This window comes from Sminthopsis crassicaudata, chromosome 2 (assembly GCF_048593235.1).
Source record: "Sminthopsis crassicaudata isolate SCR6 chromosome 2, ASM4859323v1, whole genome shotgun sequence".
Taxonomy (NCBI): domain Eukaryota; kingdom Metazoa; phylum Chordata; class Mammalia; order Dasyuromorphia; family Dasyuridae; genus Sminthopsis; species Sminthopsis crassicaudata.
Window position 1 is genome coordinate 631,250,969 of NC_133618.1, and position 25,745 is coordinate 631,276,713.

The 25,745-nt window shown below is 45.3% G+C and overlaps 1 protein-coding gene across 2 annotated transcripts in view; it reads left to right on the forward strand.

Moving 5' to 3' along the window:
* Window positions 1-25,745, forward strand: part of TMEM266 (transmembrane protein 266) — a 141,632-nt gene that overhangs the window by 98,812 nt on the left and 17,075 nt on the right. For both annotated transcript variants that reach the window (XM_074285268.1, XM_074285269.1), the window contains exons 8-9: window positions 41-156; window positions 25,469-25,658. In XM_074285268.1, the coding sequence (XP_074141369.1) occupies window positions 41-156; window positions 25,469-25,658 (306 nt within the window). The remainder of the gene's footprint in view (window positions 1-40; window positions 157-25,468; window positions 25,659-25,745) is intronic.

The window sequence follows — 25,745 nt, forward strand, 5'->3', positions numbered from 1 at the left end:
TTAAATTTGTTGAATTATTAAATAATCTCTTGTCTTTCAGCTTATGTCCTGCCGGTGAAGGTGGAACTGGAGATGGTCATTCAGCAGTACGAGAAAGCCAAGGTCATCCAAGATGAGCAGCTGGAGAGGCTAACACAGATTTGCCAGGAGCAAGGGGTAAGTGAGGCGCCTGGGTTCAACAGCCCTGATCCGACTGAGATTTAGAAGCCTAGAATATTAGGAGCATAGAAGGAGTCTTAGAACATAAAATGTAACTGTCATGATCTTAGAACCTAAAAGGTCACAGCTGGGAGGGAACTTAAAATCTAATATGTCACAGCTGGAAGAGACATTAGAACCTAAAATTTTACATCTGCAAAAGACTTGAAAGCCTAAAATGTCACAGCTTGGAGGGATCTTAGAATCTCAAATGTTACAGCTAGGAGGAACCTTAGATCCTAGAATGTCACCTTCATAGAATATTAAAACTGGGAGAGATCTCAGGATGTCGTCTTAGAAGACAAAATGTCACAGCTGCAAGGGACCTTAGAACATAAAATGTCACCTTAGAACACAAAATGTAAAATTGGGAGGGTTCTTAGAACATAGAATGTCACCTTAGAACACAAAATGTAAAATTGGGAGGGTTCTTAGAACATAGAATGTCACCTTAGAACACAAAATGTAAAATTGGGAGGATTCTTAGAACATAGAATGTCACCTTAGAACACAAAATGTAAAATTGGGAGGAACCTCAGAACATAGAATGTCACCTTAGAACACAAAACATCACAGCTGGGAGGGACTTTAGACCATAGGATGTTACCTTAGAACACGGAATGTTACAGCTGGAAGGGACCTGAGAGGAGCATTAAAACCTAGCCTTGAAATCAGGAAGGCCAGGGTTCCATTGTGCTTCAGAAACTTCCTTGGCTGGCTGACGCTGAACTTAGCCTCTATTTACCTGTTTTCTCATATACAAAATAAGGAGGCTGGACTTAGCCACCACGCTTCCTCCCAGCTCCAAAAATCTATGATCTGTGATCTTCTGACCTCAGAGGTAATCGAAGCTCATTTTCTTTCACAGATCAGTAAATAGAACGGAGGGAGGGGCTTCCCAGACCAGTTCCATTACCTAGCCAGATAGGGGCAGATCTGAAGCCCACTAATGACCCCCAGAGCAGCCTTCCTTCTCTAAGGCCAGCCTCTTTGTGCAGGCTCCCTGAGTCCTCCCCTCTCAGAGGCATCTGGCCTTCTTGAAAACAAAGAATCCTCCAGAGAAGCAAAAGTTACCAAGCCCCTGATCTCTGCAGGCGCTCGCTCTGTGGGGAGCTCGGGGATGGATCCTGCTCACAAAAGTCCCACAGACCAGTGCAGGACATGAGTGAGTGGGCTGGGCCGGGTCTGTCCTGCTGCAGGTCTCCTTCTATGAGTCTAGGAGTGGCGCCGACAACGAGCCATGCAGGAGCTCTGGGGAAGGAGAGCTCCCTGGGAAAGACGGCATGGGGGGCGGGGACAGCATGAAAGAAACAAGACTCGAGCTGGACCCTGAAGGGGACTTTCCAATCTACCCGCCAAGGTGGACACATTGTGTCAGAGGCTAGCGGGACTGCCCTCATCAGGCAGGGAAGGCCGGCCTCCACCACATATCCCTGGTGCCCCATAGATGCTCCTGCGTACTTAATTGTACCAGGGAAAGTCAGAAGCATCCCTCTGGACCCAGGATCCTGGGGGTTCTTATCCCATACATGAACAGCCATAATAATAATGATGATGATGATGATGATGATTTTGATAATAATTATGGTGATGATGATGATGATAGTGATAATGATTATGGTGATGATAGTGATAATGATTATGGTGATGATAGTGATAATGATTATGGTGATGATGATGATAGTGATAGTGATGATGATGATGATGGTGATGATAATAATTATGGTGATCATGGGGATGATGGTGATGATGGTGGTGATAGCGATGATGATGATGATGTATGTGGAACTTTATAAAGTCTATGACCTACACACTATTTGATCCTCACAACCATCCAGTAAGATAGGTGCTATAATTGTAATTATCGCCATCTCACAGATAAAGAAAGTGTGACTTGCCCAGAGTCACATAGCGAGTATCTGAGGCTCACAAGCTGAGCCAGCATGGGTGAGAAGGCACATGGGGGGACTCCAAGGACCAGGGTTCAAGTCTTGTGTCTGTGTATCCATGTGACTTTTATTTCCCTGCCCCAGTATCTTACATTTACTAGGTGCTCAATAATTATTCACAATCTGAATAAATCTCTTAATTAATCAAATTAGGTCTTCCAGTTAAAAAGACTAAAAAAACAAGGAAAGGGCAGGTGACTGTGTAATCACAGCAAAGAACTCTCCTCCTTAAAACAAACAGGTCACATCTTTGAAATCATTTTAGCAGACCAGGTTTTTCTTTTGGGCTTAAAATAAATTTATATTTTTTTTAATTAGTGAAAGCCCACCTTCTCTCCCTCCTATCTCCCCAGCCCCACATACAACTGAAAGAGAAAAAGGAAATCCTGGGAACAAGTAGGCCTCGTCAAGCAAAACCAAACAAAGCCCAAGGCTAGATTCCCCATTGGCCACGTCCAGGGCATGAGTCCTTCCCTCTAACAGGAGGTACATCCCATCATCATGCATCCCCTAGAATCGGGGACTCGTTGGCCATTGGGTAGAATAGAGGGGGTTTTGTGGGAGTTACTGGGACCCCGCAGGGGAAGAGTTCATCACGGGGTGGAAACAAAAGAGCAGTTTTAAGCAGAGTCCAAGACCCGAGTTCAAATCCTGACATGAGCAAATCTCCACGGCTCAGTTCTCTCATCTGTGAAAGACAAAGGTTAAACTAGAGAAGACTAGGTTAGCCCAAGACTTCTGACTTTGGAATCTTATGAGCCTTAAAGACCTCCTCCCAACCCGAAAGTGAGCTGGGGAGGCAGAGCCAGTGTGTCCAGGACGGGGGAGGCCCCCCTGATCTGGCTCCCAGATGATGACTCTTGTCAGCCCCTGAGCTCTCAAGGACAGCAGAGGGAGCCCCACACTGATGGAACCACAGCCCTCTGAGGCAGCCAAGGCCTGATGGACAGACATGGCTCTTCCTAGCGGCAGACGATGGCCCATAAATCTCCTCTGGCTTGACGGGCCTCAAAGCGGGACCACGCAGATGTTGGGCAGAGCTGCCATCGAGGGAAGCACCCTAGTTTGCTGCAGCAAGCAACTGAGGAGATGCCGTAAGCATTTCCCCCATAAATTAAGAGCTTCATAACTCTGCAGGGGACGGATTGTCAACTTGAGTAAAGTTATTTAATGGCACAAATATCCACAAAGCCAGGGCAGGAGAAAACCATCTCCCACCGTTCAAATATCCCAGATCCAGACGCTTCCCTGTGGTTTTCTTTTGAGACCGTGCAGGGGGAAAAGTTCTGAGAGCTAGCTTCTAATTCTTGCCCTGATACTTGTATGGCCGCATGACCTCGATCAAAGCCTTTCTCCTGTCCCAGCACTGAGGGTGCTCATGCTCACAGAGTCACAGAGCTAGAAGGGGGCCCTCTAAACCATGTGGTACAAATGAGGAAACTGAGTCTCACTGCAGTAATTGCCCAAAGTCATACAGACACCGAAGCATCAGGGGTGGGATCTGAACCCAGAACCTGTGCTCTAGTTCATGAAGGTCCTGGATCTGGAGTGCAGAAATTCTATGGTTTTCAGATGCCTGTTTCAAGCAGAGGTTAAACTGTACAGATTCTGTTCAGGAAAGAGCCAATAAAGAAAGACAGGTTTTCCCTGAAGAGCAACATCTGGAAAAGCTATGAGAGGGAGCAAACAGCCTGATTTAAAAAACACTTAAAGCTCATCTCATCTCGGAAGAGATGGAAAAGGAGAAAACTGGCAAGGATGCTTCTATATTGTCCTGCCTCATTGAGGAGCCTCAGAAAAAGTGGTGGTGGTGGTGGTGGTAGTAGTAGTAGTAGAGTAGTAGTAGTAGCAGCAGCAGCAGCAGCAGTGGTAGTGGTAGTGGTAGTAACCATAAGAATAACAATAATGGGGGGGAAAGAAAGAAAAGAAAAAAGAAAGGAAAGGGAAGGAAGGGAGGGAGAGAAGGAAGACAGGAAAAGAAAGAAGGGAAGAAAGAAAAAAGGGGAAGGAAAGAAGAAAAGGAGAAAGGGAGGGAGGAAAGGAGAAAGGAAGGAAGGAAGGGAAGGGAAAAGAGTGGAAGAGAAAGAGGGAGGAAGACTAAAATAGATTAAGAACATTGTGATCAGATTCCACCATCCCAAATAGTCATAACCTCCAAGACACATGGAATAAAAGTCTTCAAGCCTGTACTAGAGATGTCCCAAAGATGCTTTCAGGGAATAAAAAACATGATTTTGCACGCTAAGACTTCTAGTCAATAGGAAAAGTTGTTATTTATTTTCTCTACCTGTGTAAATAATCTATAGAACACTGAGTATAAACCGTGAGCACTTGTGGGGCACATTACAATATAATGGAGATTTTGTGTGTGCCTGGCTTGAACTAAACAGCCATCGAGGTCCCTTCCAACTCTCAAATCCCATTATTCTGGGATGCTCTGAAAGGAAAACAGAGGTTTGTTCCAAGATCATTTTTATCTGAACAAAATAGAAAAAGGTGAAAAGAAGATAATAATTATAAAAGCAACCCCTATCAACCATGCCCTGAGAGCTGCAGTGTCTGGGAAGGCAGAGAAGCCTGACACACTGCTGGATTTTGAGGAGAGTGTTGAGAGCTTCAAAGCTGTTGTGATCCAGGCAGTCAGGTGGGACAGTGCTGGATCTGTGATCGGGAAGACCTGAGTGTAAATTCAGCCGCAGATACTTGTGTGATCCTGAGCAAGTCACTTAACCTCTCACCTTTTTTCATCTATAAAATGGGGATAATAAGAGCACCCATCTCCCAGGATTGTTGTGAGCATCAAACGAGATATTTATAAAAAATGCTGAGCATGGTACCTGGCTATAGTAGGCGCTTAATAAATGTTTGTTCCCATCCCTCAGTCCCCAAACCAATGAAATCATAGGCCTGGACCAACTAATAGTAGTAATCCTCCGATCCTTGGGTCACGGAAGTGATTCCAGTATGATCCCGGTGACTGCACCGACATAACAGAAAATCAATGCCGGTTGGTCCCACCAAGTCCAGGACCAAGGAAGTCCTGCCCTAGGGGATCTGGACTAGCTAAGTGCTGAAAGGAATCCCCAAAGACTACCTCTGAGGTGCGCCAGGAGGGTGATAGCCTCCATGAAAAGAAAAAGAGCCAATAGGGAGGATAACAGTCTTTGTGCCTTCATGCATCAAGAGCCCATGGCTTCCTAAAACTTCACGTCCATTATCCTGCTTGTTTCTCAAGATCACTTGGGGAAAAGGCCCATTTTACAGATGAGGAAACTGGAATTCTGACCCCAAATCAAAGTTCTCTCCATTACACTGCCCTGCCTTAAACCTGGAGAATCTCATCGCTCTATTTTGTACCCAACATTCAGAAAGAGTTTTTCTGCTTAGTGGTTCCCTCACCCTTGGACGGGGAGGGAGTGGATTTTTTCAAGACTCGTCTTTGAAATCGGTGTCTCCATTGTAACACTCCATCTGGGAAGTGACTTTCTATGTCCTCTGTCCTCATCACATCAATCAATCAATCAACAAGTATTCATGAAATGTCTACTGTGTTCCAAGTACTCTGCTAAATTCTAGGGATATAAACAGAAGGGAAAGTTCCTGCCTTCAAGGAGCTTATGTTCTTAAACATTCATCAAGCACCTCCTTTGTGCCCAGTGCTTTGGGTTGTTGGGGGAGATATACAAAATTTAAATATGACACTGGGATCACACTGGGGAAAGTGGGGCTTTGCCGCAGGGTGCCAGCATCTGTGAGGGCACAACAACCTTCCTAATGACACACTTCCTCCCCAAGACAACCACTTATTCCTGTGCCCTCTCTAGTTTTTGCCAGCATGTTGTGGGGCTGCTAGGTAGAGCTACAGTGGTTAGAGCACCCAGCTGGGAGTCAGGAAAACTCCTGAGTTCAAATCCAGCTTTAGACCCTGACTAGCTGGGTGACTCTGAGGAAACCACTTCACCCTGTTTACCTCAGTTTCCTCATCTGTAAAATGAGCTGGAGAAGGAAATGGTGGACCAGTCCAGTATCTTTGCCAAGAAAACTCCCACTGGGGTCACAGAGAGTCAGACAGAACCGGATGTAGCTAACAAGTGCAAATGGCCTCTGGCCACTATCCTCAAGCTCTTGTGACTGTGATTTTTGTTGTTTAGACCTTCATGTTTTGGGGGGGTTTTTTGACCAAGATACTGGAGGGATTTGTCATTTCCTTCACCAGCTAATTCCCCCCTGCAAATTTGGGAAGAGGTGAAGGGAGAAATCCACATTATGAGGTACACAGAGGCCACGAAGCCAGTATAGGAGACAAAGATGGCACAGTTGGAGAGGAAGGAGGAGAACTGGGAGAACATGATGTCCCTGAAGCCAAGGGAGCAGAGGAATTGGCAGGAAAGTCAACAGCATCATATTCTGTCAGTCCTTTAAGGAGGAAAATGACTGAAAACCAGCCAATGGCTTCAGCAACTGAGAGGTTATTGGTGACCTTCAAGAGTAGAGATCAGAGAACAGAAATAACTACACCCAGAGAAGGAACACTGGGAAGTGAATGTAAATTGTTAGCACTACTGTCTATCTACCCAGGTTACTTATACCTTCAGAATCTAATACTTAACGTGCAACAAGAAAATTAGATTTACACACATATATTGTATCTAGGTTATACTGTAACACATGTAAAATGTATGGGATTGCCTGTCATCTAGGGGAGGGAGGGGATAATTTGGAAAAATGGATACTAGGGATAATATTATTTTAAAAATTACTCATGCATATATACTGTCAAAAAAATTATAAATTTAAAAAAAAAGAATAGAGATCAGATAGAGAGGGGGTGAAGGAGAATGTGGCTGGGGAGAACACAGGTTGAGAGAAGCTTCTAAGAGAAATTGGTCCATTAAGGCAAGAAATGTTGGCTGGATGGGGTCAAGGATAAGGGAGTCCCAAGCATGCCCCAAACAAGACCATAGAAGGTGGGTCCTGGTCAGCTGAAGTTTCTTCCCAGAAATCATAGGTCCAGTAAAATAATAATAAAAATGACAATAGTAACAATAATGATAAATGGCATTTACACAGTTCCAGGTGCTCAGTGAGTAGTTAATAAATGTTTTCTGGCCGATCAACTTTAAGATTTACAAAGTCTCTTATGTAGAACATCTCCTTTGGGGCTCTCTGCAACCCCATGAAGCAGGTGCTTTGAGTTCCCTGAGGAGAAAGGTTGCGGACGTTCCCCTGGACAAATTTTGACCAGGAAAAGTAGGAATAAATGCTAAAGCTGGAGAGAGACTGGTTGGTACATGTGCCTGTGAATTTATATTGAGAACCATGACAAGGACTGCTTTTGCCTTTCTTTGTAGCCCTACAGTTCATCACAGTGTCTGCATGTAGTAGTCACTTTTAATAAATGCTTGTTGCTTGGCCAACTAATTAAGAGCCTGAGCTGGGAACTTTGGAAGGTTCAGAGAAATGGAGGATCTACTCTCCAGCCTCTATAAGTTTATAGTTTAGCCAGAAAAATGAGGCACACGTTCCCAAGAAGATAGCTAGCAGCCCAAGGACCTATGTAAAGGGCAAATGATTATTACAGAGAAATGGACACTAGTGTGACCTGGAGTGCTCCTGGAAGACTTCCTGTAGGAAGTGCTGTTGAGATGAGCCTTGAAGGATGAGCAGGATTCAGATGGGCAGAGAGGAGCAAGGGGAGGACAAGGGGACACAGGATCAGAAAGAAGGGGTTAGGGAATAGGGTTATAGAGCTCCAGAGAGCGTACGTAGTGGAAGAGTGGGTCAGAAATGTAGGACACTCTGAGCAGCTATGTCATGCAGTGGATAGAGCATTGATCCTGGAATCAAATCCAACCTCAGACACTTGTTGGATGACTCTGGGCAAGTCACTTAACCCTATTTACCTCAAAAAAAAAAAGGAAGGAAAGAAGAATGTAGGCTACTTTATAGAATGGTAGAGAACTAGTTTTGAAATCAGAAATGGATTCAAATTCAAGTGCTACTATAAACTGTGTGATGCTGGGAAAGTGACTTAATTTCTGACTCTGTTACTTCATCCATGAGACAGAAACAATAATTCCCGATTCACGAAGTGCTTCTGAGACGCAGCAGTCCATGTCTGTAAAAGGTTTTGTAAACCTTTCAATCTCTCTCTGAGGACAGGGAGTACAGATGGGAAGAATCAATGAACAGTTGGAGATGGAAGGGGAAGTCGCCCCATCCCATATGGAGCAGCCACCTCGCAGATGTGCCTTCGGCCATAAAGGGCAGGAGGACCCCAGTAGAGGGAGCTGCCTCGATTGATTTTGTCATGGGAGAGGAAGCGTGAGTCATAGTGGAAAGAGAGCCAGCCCTTGAATCTGGAGGTCACCCTTAACCTCGGTGCCCTTGGTTTGCTCATCTGTAAAATGAAGTTTGGACCGGGTGGTCCCTGCCAAGGCTAAAATCATGCTTCTCTGTGCTCCCCGTGAACAGCTGGGCAGCAAACACCACCAGAACCACTGACTGCCCCAGTGACCAGCGTGGTTGAGGATGGACGTATTAAACTAAGCCCAGGAAGTCAAAAGATTCTATATTCATGTGAAAGCCCCTTGGAATATATTATATGGGCATGTGGTTCAGAGTCCACTGAAATAGAGGTGTGGCTGGCAAGAACAGGGTTCGATGCAAATACACACACACACCTATGTGTGTATATATATATATATATATATATATATATATATATATATATATATATATATATTCCCCACCAAGTGCCTAGCATGTGCCAAGGATCGGGAGGTCTTGTGCCTGGCCATTTACATAAAATAGAAATGAGGATTCTAGTGACAACATGAGTTAAGGTGAGCCAGCATTTGGTAAAGAAACCAACAGCACTAATATAATATCTATTATATTATATTATGTTTTATATATATATATATAGTAACATAATTTCTCAGCGTCTGAGAAGAGAACTGTGTTAATCCTATTGTCTTCTACCTCAGAATATACTTGGAACAAGGAAAGACAGAGGCAGAGGGTCTGTGTTCAAATCCCACCTCTGAAGCTTATAGCTCTCAGTGTGACCTTCGGCAGGCTTCTGAAAGCCCCTGGTTCCCTCATCTGTGATATAAGGGATGGGACTGAGTGGCCTTGGAGTCCTTCCAGCTCAAACCCGGTGGCCCCGGGAATACTCGTGGGAGTTGTAGATAGTTCGGGATGCCAGCTTTGGGGAAGGATATTGATCAGCTTGGAGCCCATCCAGATGGGGGAGACTCAGAAGCAGACCATAGAAAGCCTTGGTAGAGGAGAAACGGCACTTGAATAATCAGTACTTAGGTATCGGGGACCAGAGGCAGTAGAGCACACGTGGCTTGGCCCATTTGTCAGGAAGGAATCTCAGGGTTGACATTAGCAGAGGAGATTGGAAAGAATAGCTGGATGTGGAGAAGAAAGGCAGGAGATAGTGAGGCAGCGCCTTCCTAGTGATGAGGGCTTGGACCTTTGGGGACGGGCGCGGTTTGAGGAAAGACCAATAGTGTGAGCGTTGTTGCTTCAGGGGCAGGGGGATGAAAGGAAACAGTGAGCGTTCAGACAAATGTTCGGAGGAGCTGACCGACTCTCAGTGCCGTGGGATAAAGTGATGATGTAATCTCTAACAGGACCCTGTAACTAAGGTGGATCATCAGAGCTTTGTCCCAGGGAGCTGACATGGTAGGGAGAGCAACGATTTTTCTCCATAGTGATCTCGAGACTGCCGTGCATGTCTTGCTTCTTGTCCTCTGTCAACTTATACCATATTTACTCACTCTACATGATCTCACCTCTGTAGTCCCAATTTCATGGCATCTCTTACCCAGGCCCGCAGTCCTGCCTTCCCCTGCCCCAACCCCCACAGTCCTGCCTTCTCTTCCCTCAGCTCGCATGGTCCTGTCCTCATTTCTCCCTCAGTCCTTTACACCTCCCTTGTACAGCTACCCCCATCATCAGACTGTCCTCGGCCATATCTCTCCCCTCCCTCAGGCAAAAGACTGCCCAATTCCTGGTCTTCTGTAGAGCTGAACAAGGACGAGCAATGGTGGCAGCTGCCGGTCAGATCTGGCCTCAGATCACTTCTCTGCTGGGCTCATTTTCTCATTCTGCTGAGGGCGGGAGAGCCCAGGGGGTCAGTGGGCATGGGCTGCCTCCAGCAGTCATTTTACTGTTTAGAGTGCTTTATGCATGGGATTCCATGTGAGGTTCACAACAAACTTGTGAGGTACAAGACTTACATGTCACATGATTCAGTTTTCAGATGAAGAAACTAAGGGTCAGAGTGGTGACTTTTTTCCCCCAAGGGCAAGCCTGATGGTAACAACTCACATGTATGTCACAGGTCTGCATAGTTCCTTCCGCACAGCACCCTGAACAAGAATGATTATATCCAGTATTCCTTCCACTGTTCTGTGCCTCCTCGCAAAATTGAAGTCTTCATACAGTCTTAATTCAGACTAATTCCCCCTTACTACATTCTATGTTCGGGTCAGTCTGCTCCCTGACCTCGTTCTGCTCACCTTCCTGCATAGACTGACCCCTCAACATTTAGTGGGGGAAGGCTCCATTTTGGGGGGCCTATGGACAGACCAAAAAAGGGGGGATGGGGCAGCCTTTAAATAGTTTACATTCTTCTGGGAGAATATAGCATATATGTAAAGAAATGGACAAATCCTACAAATATAGCCTCATAGCCTTACTAGCTGTGTGACTGTGGGCAAATCACCTCTGTCTGCCTCAGTTTCCTCATCTGTAAAATGGGGAAATTTATAGCACCTACTTCCCAGGGTTATAATAAAGATAAAATGCAGTCATATTTATAAAGTGTTATACAATATAAATTACAATGTTATATTACAATGCAACACAAATACAATTATAAAGTGCTTTACTATATAAATGCTAGTTATATTTAGTATTGCCCTAATAATTTCACAAGGGAGAAATTGCTCATTCCTCATGGGGACGGCAGTTGGGGGAGTGTGGAAAATCAGGAATGGACTTCTTTTGAATGTAAGAAGCCTCAAACTCACTCCCTTCTCATCTCTGCCTCTGGAATTCCTTCAAGTCCCTCCTCGGGTGCCATTTTGTTTTTAAAGCTTTGTTGTTTCTTCCTCCCCTGATTCTCTCCCTCCTCAGATTTTCCATGGGCACCTTTTATGGGCCTTCCTGCTGCCCTGACGACACCATGCATCTGTAGTGAGGGTCTGGGGCACAGGTTAAGTAAGATGGAGTCTCTCTCTGGAGCATCTGGAGTTAGAAGGGACCTCAAAAGCCATGTGGTCCAACCCCTTGAGACACAGATGATTATTGTCAGAGGGGAATTTGAACTCTGTCCAGCACCAGTGCTCTTTCCACTGAACCTCAATGTCTCAGGACACTTCAGGGACCTGTTATTCCAACCCTTTCACTTCCCATTGAACTCAGGTGTGGACATGTTCTACTTCCCACCTCCTTAGACAACAAATTCCTTAAGACCAGAGACTCTGCCGTCTTTCTTCTTCCCCCCTCCCTCCCACTCAACCTATGGCCTTGCACATAGTAGGTTCTCCATAAATATTGATGAAGTTGGCTTGAATTCATCAGCTTGACTATCAGAACTCTCAACTAAGGGAAAGTCAAGTTTTTTAACTTAGGGAGTGATTTGTAAAACAGCTGATAGCTTTAATGACATGCCTCTTTAGCTGATAAAATTAGCTATCAGAGGAATAACTTATGCTATCCTTTCGCCATAATTTAAATTTATATCCAACTCCCAGTCATCTTCCTAGTGCATGGAAAGTGGCCAAGGTCGGCCTCCACTTCACCTTGCTTGTAAATCATTAGTTTGCAACTATCTCTTGATTTTTTTATTGTTCCCAACAATGGCGAATCTAATGGAAATAAACATTGGATGGCGGCCCAACAGCAGATGAATTTTCGAGCTGGATCGTCTGTGTAGACGGCACTAAGAGGATGGAGCAGAAATGACGGCTCCTCCATTAGATGCAATGGAGCCCATTGCCAAAGTGTCCATCGATCCATCCAAGGCCACGTCAATTACCCTCCCCGGCCGGCCATTAAGGAGAAGTGCTCAGTGCATTTATCTCCTCCTCCCGAGGCTCCTCGTGTACATGGAGTCCCAGCTCGAGCCAGGACGGATGGCACCTCCATTCACTGGTAATGCACGAGGGGGGCCTCCCTGTGGATCTATAGCGGTCCCTGTCATTCCGTCTGTTTATAAATAATTGGCTAATGGATTGCATTAAGTGGGGCTATGACTGCATGTTAATTCTTCCCAAGTCCGTTGTTTGGGGGTAGTTTCTTTCTTGTTTTCCAATAGCAAAGTTTGCCAACATCAGATTTGTTGCAATCCATTTCCAGCGGGTCCACAGGTTTTTGCCTCCCCTGTCCTTCACCCTGGAGAGCTGAGTGAAATCTTTTTTTTCTCTCAAAATCAGAAATATATGCATAATAATAATAACAATAACTGGTATTTATATCGTGATTAAATTATAATGTGTCAGGCACGATACTAAGCACTTTACGATTATTATCTCATTTGATCCTTGCAACAACCCTGTGAAGTAGGGACTATTATCATCCCTATTTCATAGATGAGAAAATGAGGGAAAGAGAAAATAAATGACTTGCTCAGGGTCATACAAGTAGCACCAATAAAATAGATCAGCAACTATTTTCCAGGATTTTTGCCCAGGGGAGTTGCCAGAGGCATCTTGGAAAGGTTAGGTGGTTTTCCAGGGACTGAGAGCCAGCATAGAAGAGGTGAGATGTGAAGGGCCCACTTGTCATTACGTGGTGCTGTGTGGTTACAAGATCCTTCTACAAAGGTTGGGGCATGTGGTCCTTATAAACCACCTGAGAACTAGATGGACCATATTACAGATGGGGAAACTGAGACTCAAAGCTGTGACGTAACACGCCCAGATAAGGATGAGGACACTGGTTTCCTGACTCTCAATTCAGGTCTTCTCCCCCACCCACCTGCCCAGTATATCTTTGTTCTAAGTGATCTAGGGGAATCCAGTCAGTCAGTCTGTCAATGAGCATTTATCAAGCGCCTACTGTTTGCCAGATACTCTACTTGGACAGTACAACTTCATGGACTCTTATATCATCCTCTCTGCATCCTATTTCCCATTATAATCCACATCCTGTTAGGATCTCCAGTGAAAGGCAATGTGGCTTAGCAGAGAGAACATTGGACCCAGTCAGGATAGTCCTGGGTTCAGATTCCCCATCAGATCCCGGCCCTACAAGGCTGGGCAAGTGTCTTAACCTTTACAGATTTGTAAAGTGTAGATATTAATAATAACAGCACCTACCTCCCCGGGCAGATCGGAGCGCAAACAAGATAACACCTCCAGTAGTACAACTGCTACTGTTATTCTGGCTGAAAATAAGACTGGACTAAAGGAGCAGCTGAGGTATGGGATAGGAAGAGGAGGAGGAGATTGTGATCGTTGGTCCAGCTCAGACCACCATAGAATGGGATAGCTGGAAAAGAAATGAAAGGCCAGACAGGGGAAGAGACATGCCTAGAGGTAGGTAGATAAGGAGAGACAGAGACAGAGACAGAGAGAGAGAGACAGAGAAAGAGACAGACACACACACACACACACACACACACACACAGACGGACAGAGAGAGAGAGACTGACAGAGTGAGAAAGAGAGAAAGACAGACAGACAGGCAGACAGACAGATAGAAACACAGAAACAGACAGAGACAGAGATATGAGTTGAATAGAAGGATTGAAGGATGGATAGATGGGTGGATGGAGATAGATATATAGATATAGATAGGTAGATAGATGAGTTGATGGATAGAAGAAGAGATAGAAAAGAGAAGGGATGAGTTGATGGATAGAAGAAGAGATAGAAAAGAGAAGGGATGAGAGAAAGAGGGAGGACAAAGAGAAAAGAGATGGGGAAAAGGAAAAGGAAAAAGAAAGGAGTGAAAAGAAAGAGGAAAGAGAAGAAAGATAAAAAGAGTGGGGAGAGAGAGACAGAGAGAGGAGAGAAACTTTAGTAAGCACTTACTATGTGCTGTGCTAAGCAAGCACTGAAGATCTACACACATACACACAGAGGTATACACGTATGTATATGTATGCCGATAAAAGCATGCAAGACACAGTCCCTGCCCCCAAGAAGCCCACATTCTCATGGAAAAAGACAACATATGAAGGGGAGATGGAAAGGTTGAGGAGGTGGCAGGAAACAAGCAGAGAGCAGAGTTCTGTCCAGGTCTCTCCGTTCCAAGTCCTAAAAGCCTGCCCTGTGATGTCCTTGGCACTGTACCAGGCATCCTGGGAAATACAAGACAAGAAGTAATAACTGCATTTACTTACATGCTTCAGGGTCCCACGGTTTCATCCCACTTGGGAAGACTACTAATTCACAGGATCCTGGACCTAGTGCTGGGAGGGACCTTGGGCATCAGCCCTTCCTGGGCCCGAGGCTACCCCTCCAACCTCTGTCCTCGCCCCCAGAGTACAACTTGTACCTTCACCCACCTCGCTTTGGAAAGAAGTTCCTGACCTCTGTCCTTCTCAAGTCTGGGAGGAAGGAGAAGTTGGGCTGGCAACCAGTGGCCCTACAAAAAGTCTCCTTTCTAAATGTCCTTCGGGGGGCCACTCCCTGGTGCTCCGCCCTGGGTTAATGCCTCCTTTGCCTCCCCTGGGTCCTGGTTCTGGGTTGGGCTCCACCCTTAGCCATCCCCTGAAGTTCTGTATCTGACCTCATTAGTCATTTACATCCTTCACCTTTTGGGGGTTCAGAACCCCCTTGTGGCATCCCTTTTGGATAATGTTTTTAGATGCAGAAAATAAAATACATAGAATTACAAAGGAAACCAATTCTGTTAAAACGGTAATCCAAACACAACCCTGATGGAGTGAAAGCTTTGAGAGGCAGGGTAATGTAGTGGCTAGGAAGTCGGACTTGCAATAACAAAGACCTGAATTGAAGTGCTACCTCTGATACATACTGGCTGTGTAATCTTGGACAAGTGGCCAGAGCTATAGATTACAAAGGAGTCGCTTATATGCATCAGTGAAGGGCATTTCAACCCCAGGATTTCCCGACATAATGAAATGGCAAGTGCAGAAACTACACTCCCCCACCATACACCCCCCCCCATCTTTCAGAAGAGAGAAGGCTCCGAGATCTTCGCAATGCCCATGGTCTCCTGGACTCTGAGGATGTTTCTCCAAGTCCCATGAATCATGGGTGGGACAGGACCTCCGAGGCCAGCCGGTCCAGGGCCTGACATGAAAGGGAGTGACACTGACACATCTGTAAGTCACATTGGGAGTGGTGGGATCTGAACCCAGACCCTCTGCCCACATCGGAGCCTACTTCTGTGCTCCTGTTCCAGTATCACACTAAGATATACTCAGGTCCAGCCCTTGGATATGTGCAGGGAGACCTACATTACTCACTTCCTGAAGGCTCATCCTGGAGGAGTCTGGGTGTCCGGCTGGAGCACACCGGCTTTTCTCTGGGAGCACTGCAGGACTTTGGAAACTGTGAAGGGCGGGCTCTGAGCAGAATACTAGAAGTCAGAGTCAGAGAGGTGTGAGATCGAATCCCAACTAGGACCCTTACCTCCCTAAGCTGCTGCCCCTGCTCTCTGAGAATTTCATCTAGGAAGTGAGAGGAATAATGAGACTGATGGATCAGCTGCGTGGTGCCGGAGGGAGAGTGCAGGTATCAGGACCAAGGAGATCTGGGTCAGGTTCTGCTTCTGATGTTCAATGGCTTATGGCATTGGATAAAGACGGGCAAATCCTCAATCAGCGGGCATTCATGAGGTGCCTATTGTGTACCCGGGGGCTGTCAGGTGATGCAGCCAATAAGAGTACCCTCCCTGGAGTCAGGAAGGCCTGAATTCAAAAATGGCCTCAGCTGTGTGACCCTGGGCAAGTCACCTCACCCTGTGTGCCTCAGTTTCCTCATCGGTAAAATGATCTGGAGAAGATGGCAAACCATTCTAGTATCTGCCAAGAAAATCCCAAATGGGGTCCTAAAGAATTAGACTGGGGCAGCTAGGGGGCGCAGTGGGTAGAGCACCAACCCTGAAGTCAGGAGGACCCGAGTTCAAATGTGGTCTCAGACACTTAACACTTCCTAGCTGTGTGACCCTGGGCAAGTCACTTAACCCCAATTGCCTCAGGAAAAAAAAAAAAGAAGAAGAAGAAGAAGAAGAAGAAGAAGAAGAAGAAGAAGAAGAAGAAGAAGAAGAAGAAGAAGAAGAAGAAGAAGAAGAAGAAGAAGAAGAAGAAGAAGAAGAAGAAGAAGAAGAAGAAGAAGAAGAAGAAGAAGAAGAAGAAGAAGAAGAATTATTATTAGACTGAAAATGGCTATTAACAACTATACCAGGCACTGTGCTAAGAGCTGGAGGTACTAAGAGAGGCAAAAACACTCTCTGTGCCCTCCAGGACATCCCAGCCTAAGGGCCGGGGGAGCTCAGATGTGCAGCTTGGGACCAACCAGATTTAGAAGAGATAAACTGAAGCTAGAGGGAAGTCATTTAGATCAAGGAGATCTGGGAGAGGCTCCCAAGCAGCTCACCAAGTTGGGAAGGCTCGGTGTATACTGACAGAGGGGGTTTCTTTATTTGCACTGATGAAATCACCCACCAAAGCCAAATGAATGATTGCATAATAATTATCACACCTGCAGAGCTTAGAGATAATATTATCAGAGGAATAGAGACTGGATTGGGATATAAAGAAATGCCCTGTACCAGGGGAGGTGGGCCACTTCTGCAGGTAGAGACTTAGAGAGTGGTCTAGAGCACTGGGAGCCTGGGCCGTGTCATCCCCAGGGGCTCAGAGGGAGGGCTGCTGAACTCCGGTGTCCCTGGCTTGGACGTCAGCCCTTTAGCCTGGGCCTTTGAAACACAACCTGCCTTTCAGTTGGTTATTCTTCTGATCTTGGACACAACGGCTCGGTCGTGACTGAGAAAAGGAAAGGGAGAGGTTGTGATTATACCCGTGAAGATCTGTGTGTTTCTGACCCATTGTGTGTGGGGGTGTGTGGTATTTTGTTATATGTCTGTGCTACGTGAGGTGTATTGTAATATGAGGGAGTTGTACTGGAGGAGTGGTATGTATGTTGTATGTGTGGTGTGTGCATTGTATTGTGGGATGTTGTATTGTTTGGGAAGAAGTCTTTTTTTAATTATAGCTTTTTATTTTCAAAATATATACATGGATAATGTTGAACATTCACCCTACAAAACCTGTGTTCTCATTTTTCCCTCCCTCCCCCACCATCAGCAAGTGATGCAGTATATGTTAGACACGTGCACTTCCTCTATACACATTTCCACATTTATTGTGCTGCACGAGAAAAATCAGATCCAAAAGGGGGAAAAGTGAGAAAGAAAAAAACCAAGAAAACAACAACAGCAAGCAAGAAAGGGGAAAATGCTCTGTTGTGGTCCACATTCATTTCCCATAGTCCTCTCTCTGGAGGCAGATGGCTCTCTTCATCACTGAACAATTGGAACTAGTTTGAATCATCTCATTGTTGAAGAGAGCCATGTCCATCAGAATACATCCTCATACAGTATTGTTGTTGAAGTGTATAGTGATCTTCTGGTTCTGCTCATTTCACTCAGCAACAGTTGATTTAAGTCTCTCCAAGCCTCTCTGTATTCCTCCTGTTGGTCATTTCTTACAGAGCAATAATATTCCATAACCTTCATATACCATAATTTACCCAGCCATTCTCCAACTGATGGACATCCATTCATCTTCCAGTTTCTAGCCACTACAAAGAGGGCTGCCACAAACATTCTTGCACATGTGGTGGAAGGATGTGTGTGTGTGTGTGTGTGTGTGTGTGTGTGTGTGTGTGTGTGTGTGTGTGTAGTATGTGGTGAGTGCTATATGGGGGGTGTTGTTTTATGTGAGAGGATGAGTGTGTGTGTGTTGACCTTCACAACTTGCTAGCTGTTTGCCTCCTGCTTGTGGAATAAATGTACGCTTGCCTTCCTCATTAGGCCACGGCTGCTTGGATTATTTGCTTCTTATAAATAATAAATGACAGTGCCCAGGCAAGCCATTAGCTCAGTTTGGAATGGGAACCCCCCTCTCACTCCCCATGGTCCCACTGCACTCCACATGCGCGTGCACACACACACACACACACACACACACACACACACACACACACACACTGTTCTATGGTGTAGATGTGGCTAGTTGGCTGGGAGTGCCCATGGGAAGTGGCTCAGGGGAGCACCTTCTTCCCTCCCGTCCCCCTACCCCAAGCCCTCCGTGGTTTTGTCTATGAAAAAGAAGCAGGGACCAATGCTTCACTCTGAACTAGGCCGGAGGCGGGGGCTCAGCTTTAGCAGAGATGGTGCACATGGGATAATCATCATACAAACATCTTTCCCGCTCCCCAATTTTTGACCCACTGCAACTCCCCAGGATGAACCAGCCCCCTTCCCCCTCAGGGTGAAGTCCTTGCGTGTTTGGGTGTGAGGGGAGAATCTGGGGGTTGGTGTCCAGGATGGCCATGAGAAGGAGCAGCCCCAGCCCCCAGCTCCCCTGTGTCTCAGGAGTCTGTCCCTCAGCCTTTTTGTCTCTTCTTTGAACTCTCCATATTGGGTCTCAAGGCTCCAACCTTCCCCTCAAAAGCAAACGCTCCTTCCTGGCCGACACGGACCGGATCTTGAGTCTGAGCATCGCTCATGCAATCACAGCGGGCCAGCCCAGTGCACACACTGGAAGTGCTCTCATCTGGACGAGGCTGAGGGCTTTTCCCTGCTGGATTCCAAAGCACAGGATGGGGACAGCGAGAAGGGGGACTGATAGATAGAAGCTGAAGAGAATGAACTTTTGGCTCAGCGAAAGGGCAAAATTGACAAGGAGAGCTGCCCCACGGTGAGATGAGCTGTTTAGAAGGTAACCAGTTGATTGTTACTGAAGGTATTCAAGCAAAAACTGGCTGGGCGGGTCTGCTGACACTGCACAGAGGGAATTGTTGTTCCGGTCTGGGTTGGACTGGACGGTTCCTTTCCATGCCAAGATTTTATGACTGGGCGCTCCAGCGCAAACTTTCCTTTTACGGAGGGAGGCCAGAGTAGGATGGCTATTGGCCCAGTGGAACGCAAAGTCCTTGAGAGCTGTTCGGTTTTGATCTATCCCCAGCATTTGGCACACAGTAGGTGCTTGATAAATGCTTGTTGAATTGAGGTGAACCTGCTTGGGCAGGCATTGTATCCACCACCCAGAAGACACGAAGGCCATGTTAATCTGTTTTCAGAGGATACAATGATGGGAGGCTCGGTCAGGATCCAAAGAGCTCCCCTTAGACAGATCATATCTGAGAGAAACTGAATAGGCAGAAATGTAAAGTTCAGGACTTAGTTTCCAAAAAATGTGCTGCACTTTTGTGATTCGGGTTTTAAAAAATGGCCAGGTATTACCAACCAGCCCCAACTCCTTATCCATGAGTTCCTGCTTGCCACTAGGTATGCTTCCATGCACACTTGAAGTCCTTTAGCCTCTCCCTAAACTCCTTTCTCACACAGAAACCACTGGGGGCTCAGAACTTGAATCAGTTTTTTGCCCTCCCAAAGCTAGGTCGTTCCAAGTCCCTAAATGCTACTGTTGGTCCACGGGGATTGGTCAGCACATCCCACAAGGGCCACAGCTTCTCCATCTTTACCCAGCATTGTCATCTGCCTCCGCCCAGCCCTAGGACCATCTACCCTCACCCATTTTCTCATTTATGAAATGGGTATCACATTTGCTCTCCTTCTACTCAGCAAATGCCCAACTGTTATATGGTTTGTTTGTTTTTCGAACCCCTTTCTCATTCATTCATTCAATGACGCATTCAAACTCTGTCACAAGCACACCCAAGGACTGAGTCTTGCCATCAGAACCAACCATTCACCCTGGTTGGGAGATGGACCACTTTCAGCCCCGGGTGATGACTAATCATTGTGGATGGGGGCAGGAAGATGCCTCTTCCCATGCAGTTATCTACCTTCTCTAGGGAGTTTCAGCCTTCATACCTGGAAGACTAACTGGGCTGCCTAGTGGACTGAGTCAGCAGTGTGACATCGCAGCCAAAAATTAATGTGACTTTAGATTGCATTAATGGAAGCATCGTGGCCATAATGAAGGAAGAGTTTGGCTTTTTGTCCACTGCCTGGGTCGTGTTCCATCGGAATATTGTGTTCATTTCTGAACGCCCCATTTTATGAATGAAAAAATCAATCAATGAAGAAATGAATGAATGAATGAAAAGCCATTTATTAAACACTTACTATGTGCATGGTGCTGTGCTAAGGCTGGAAATACAATAGAAAGACAAGAGAGTCCCTGCTCTCAAAGAGTTTTTGGCATTGCTAAGTTAGAAAATCACCCAAAATCAATCAATCCATCAGCAAGTATCGATTAAGGATTTGCAATGTGCCAAGCACTGTGCTAAATTCTGGGGACATGAAGAAAGGCAAAAACAGCTCCTTTCCTCAAAAAACTTATACTCCAATAAGGCAGGGGGCCAAGTTTTATGCTGTGGAAATCTCCCTGAATTTGGAATCAAAGGCTCAAATCCTGGGTGGGACACTCACTGGGTGATGCTAGGAAAGTCTCATCACCTCTGCACTTCTGTTTGCTCTTTAATCTAGTCTTTCTCTAAAATCAGTTTCTAGCTTTAAATCTCTGACCAAGAGGGAGGATGCTATTATTGTCCTGAAGTCTTTGAAGGATTGTTTTAAAGAAGGGGGTTAAAAAATTACACGGGTCCCCAAAGCAGAACTAGGTAGAACTGGCCCTTTGTCTCTGTATCCCCAGCACCTGGCACACAGTCGGCGTTTAATAAACACGTGTTGCTTGAGAGTCAGTCTTCAGTTCAGTGAAAGGAAAAGCATCGAGGACGGTTCAAAAGTGCGATGTGATGTCTCAGGAGAGTAACTGTTCTTGTACCTGGAAGTCGTGGGTAGTCTGGCTGGGAAAAACACTCAGAAAGAGAATTCTTCCTCCGTACAAGTTGAACTTGTATTTCACAACTAGGTGTATACACACACACACACACACACACACACATACATGCACATACACACACATACACACCCATATAAACACACACACACACATATGTGAGATGGATGCTTGTGGCTGAGGTTAGGAACCAGAAACCACGTCATATGAGGGTAGACGTTGGGTGAAATTACCAAAAATTGTCCAGCTTGAAGACAAAATGATTTGGGAGAGAAGGAAGGAGCACGGAATGAGAGCTGTCTTCAAGAAGCCGGTTGTAAGAAATTGTCAGGCTGGGGGCTCAGTGTGAAGAGGGGGTAAAGGCTCAGGTTAAAGGTTAAAAACCAAACAAGGCCTGGGAGGGGGTTCACTTTGAGCTGGGTTAGGGCTCAGCCTGGGGCTGAGGTGGGGGCTCAATCCAAGGCTAGCGTTAGGGTTCACTTTATATTTAGAAGAAGGAACAAATCACAGGTCAAGGTTAGGGCTCAAGCTGAAGCTAGAATTAGATTCAATTTGAAGGCAGGGTTAAAACTCAGTGTATGTTCAGGGACAAGTCTGGGGTGAAAGCTCTGTCTTGAAGGGGCTCGCTCGCTCTGGCCACGCTGACTTGTCACCCTCGGCTTCCAGGAGCCCTTGCTCCCTCGGGAGCCCTGGCAGGTAACCTGAAGCCCAGAGGCCATTCATCCCTGGCGAGACGAGGTGGGTGACAATGGGACAGCGAGAATTTATTTCTCCTAGCAGGAGGGAAAATTATTTCATGCTTGGGCAGTTTTCACAGCTGGCTGGCCATGAAACCAAACTAGCCGGGCATGAGTATGTGTGGGCACTTTGACCACTAGGTGGCACTAAAGGCACTTCTGCGTTTGACTCCCAAGGTCAGCCCAATGGGCAACCTTCCCCCGGACCTCCTCTGAATCTGCTTGAGGTGCCCCAACCTTTTCCTCTATGTCCAGAATATCACCTTGACCTGTGTCCCAGCCAGGAAAAGCTTCCGTTTGTCACAGCAAATCCAAATGCCACAGGGAGGATGTCAAAGGGGGAGAGAAAAGAAGAAGCATTTATTAAGCACCTATTATGTGCCAGAGCCAATTGGAACTGGCTGATAGGGTAAACAGCCCCTTCCTCTCCTCCTCTCCTCCCTCCTTTCCCTCGGTCCATAGGGTATTGTCCCCTCACCTGAGGGTACTTTATCCAAAGGAATATAAATTTTGATGCTTATTGTGGATTCTTTACAAGATATCTTGGGGTTTATGGCCTAGAGTTCTTTCTTAAAGAAGAATCCTTAAACCCAGATCACGCTGCTTCTCATTTATTGGTCAATAATAGGTCCCGGGTCGAGCTCACTGAGTCATTGTTTGGGTCCTGATTGTTCAGAGTGACTATAAAAAGCAATTGTTTCAGTTTTGGTCACAAACCCTGTGGGTCTTTCCCCAAAAAATTGATTTTTTTTATTAGACAAAGCCTAATTCTTTTCCTCATTTCTTACTAAGTCTTAATCATTGAATGGAGTGGTTGCCTCAGTCAAATTGAGATCTGGTAAAGATTTCAGCTTCAAAAGGCCCAGGCCATGTCCAGTCATCCTGAGCTATATCTGGCCACTAGCCCCACATGGGTCTGGAGGGGGAAGTGAGGGAGGGGACCTTGCACAGCCCTCCCTCCTTCCTATCCAATTCACTTGCGCTCATCATGGCACCCCCTCCCTGATGTCCTGGTCCTCTTTGAGAATGAAGGACAAACAACACCGCTTTAAACACTTTACAGATATAATCTCATTTAATCTTTGCAACCACTCTGGAAGGCAAAGTTATAACCTCCATTTTACAGCTGAGGAAACTGAGACAGACAGCAATAAAGTGACTTGCCCGGGATCACACAGGAAGGAAGTGTCTAAGGCCAGATTTGAACTCGGGACTTCCTGATTCCAAGCTTTAGTGCTCCATTCACAGGGTTTATTTGTTTCTTCCCCATAACAAAAACAAAATGAAATCAGAGAATAATCATCCTTACTATCATTCTCACTTCTTTTGTTTTCTAATGTATACAAAGCTCTTTTCCCTACCTTGTGAGTTAGCTCTGGGCACTTGGAGTCAGAGGTGCTGGATGCATTTTGTGTGGGCTAAGTCATTTCAGGACCTACCCAGGTCAAAATCTAAAACCCTAAATAAAGCCTCCCTCAGGCTAATAAAACCTGGAAGAGAAACCCATTGAGTAGCCTCCTTCTTCTGGAATACAGTGCTTGTTGCTGTGTCTGTCCATCCTTCTCTGCCTTCCTCCCAGAGCATCCTTTCTGCAAAGGATTGGACCATCCTAAGACAAAGAATTTGTGTATGTTGACTTCCCCAAGGCCATTCAGTGGAAAAAACAGACTGCATGGAGCTTTGCTCATGGGCTAGCCATGAGCCTCCCCTTCTTCAGCCAACCATTTCTCTTGACCTACTCTTTTTTACCTTTTGCTGAGAGATTGTAATCAAATCTCCATCACTGTTGCCTCCGTAGAAAGTGGGGCAGCTGGCTCTCCAATGATTCCATTTAGCATCCCTAAGGTTTCCCAAACCCAAAGTCCTTTCTTTGATCACTCCATAAACACAAACGCAGACATACGTATGCATTATAGTGCAGACATTATGTCATACATTATGTCATACATTATATCTAATACATAAATTATATACATACATACCTAAAGCAATATAGAATATATTCTACATTGCCACTCTGTATATGTATATGTATATTTGTGCATGCATATGTGCTATACAATACATATATGCATTTTGTTTTACTTCTCAGGTTTTTTTCTTTCTTTCTAGATCCGATTTTTCATGTGAACAAGATAACTGTATAAATATGTATACATATATTGGATCTAACACATACTTTAACATATTTAACATGTATGGGACTACCTGACATCTTAAGAGAGGGGATGGGAGGAAGGAGGAAAAAAGTTGGAACCAAAGGTTTTGCAGGGATCAGTGTTGAAAAATTACCCATACATATGTTTTGTAAATAAAAAACTTTAATAAAAAATATATGCACATGTATATATATATATATACATGTGCATATATTTTTATTAAAGTTTTATATATATTCATATATATATATATGAATGTGTGCAAATATATGCACATAGAATAAATGTAAGGTACATAACATATACAATTTACAAAATAAATACAAGGAAATTTGTTAAAGGAGGACACTAACATCTGAGAGAAGTCAGAGACCCCATGAGGTAGATATTATAAACATTATAATCCCCATTTTATAGATAAGGAAACTGAAGTTCAAGTTAAGTGACTTATCTAAGGTCACAAAGCTGGAAAATCATAGGACTGAAACTCAAATTTAAGTCTTTGGACCCCAAATCAATTCAATTTGATTTAGCAAATATTTATTAAGCATCTGCTTTATAGAAGTCATTGTGCTGGACCTTGGGGAAGTATCACTAGCTAAGTAAGTCCTGCTTATAACAAAGCATTTCAACCTAGGGCTATAAGGAATGGCTTCCCATAAGAGATGTCCTTGAAGGCAGCTCCTGAAGGTGCTGATGAAAGAGCATGACCCTCTCCCTGGCACTGAAATGACTCTTATACAGGAAAACAGCTTCCTAAAGAACGATGCCCCACAAAGAAGTGGAAATTGAGGGTCTGCCCATCAATCGGGGAATGGCTGAACAAACCGTGCTAAGTGATTATGATGGGACGCTATTGTGCTTTAAGAAATGACAAGAAGGATGCTCTCAGAAAAACCTGGAAAGACTTCCAGGAGCTGATGCAAAGGGACATATACTGTGTACAGAGTTGCTGCTGTAGTGCACTATGACCAGCTATGAGCAACTTAGCTGTTCTCCGAGATACAATGATTCAAGACAACTCTAAAGAACTTATGATACAAAATGTTATCCCTCCCCGATGGATACAATCTGAATACAAATCGAAACACACTTTTTTTGTTGTGGTTATTTTTCTTAAGTTTTTTTGTCTATGTTTTCTTTTCCAATATGACTATTATGGAAATGTTTCATACACATGCACAACCTATATCAATCGCTTGCTTTCTTGATGAGGGGGTGGGGTAAGGAGAGAGAAGGGGAGAGAATTGGAAACTCAAAGTTTTAAAAACAAATCTTGAGGACTCTTTTTAGATATAATTGGGGAAAAGTAAAATACTAAATAAAATTTTAAAAAAGAAAGATGCTCCATCTCCCTGCCAAAAAAAAAGGGGCCAACTCTCATCCCCTCTCCCCACCAAGCCCAACCAGTGATCCATTTCTTTGGTCTTCCAGTTTGAGATCCGGCAACTGAGGGCCCACTTGGCTCAACAAGACCTAGACCTGGCAGCAGAACGAGAGGCAGCCTTGCAAGCCCCTCATGTCCTCAACCCCCAGGGCAGCGCCAGGTACAAGGTGGTGGACACAGGGGATTCGGACGATGATGAGACCACAGAGAACATCACGGAGCTGAGGCCCCCTCATGGTGAGTTCCTCCCGATCCCCTGCCCAGGGAACACTGTTAGGCAGATGCTTCAGGTCTTACCTGGCAGGTGGCTAACCCTGACCCTCA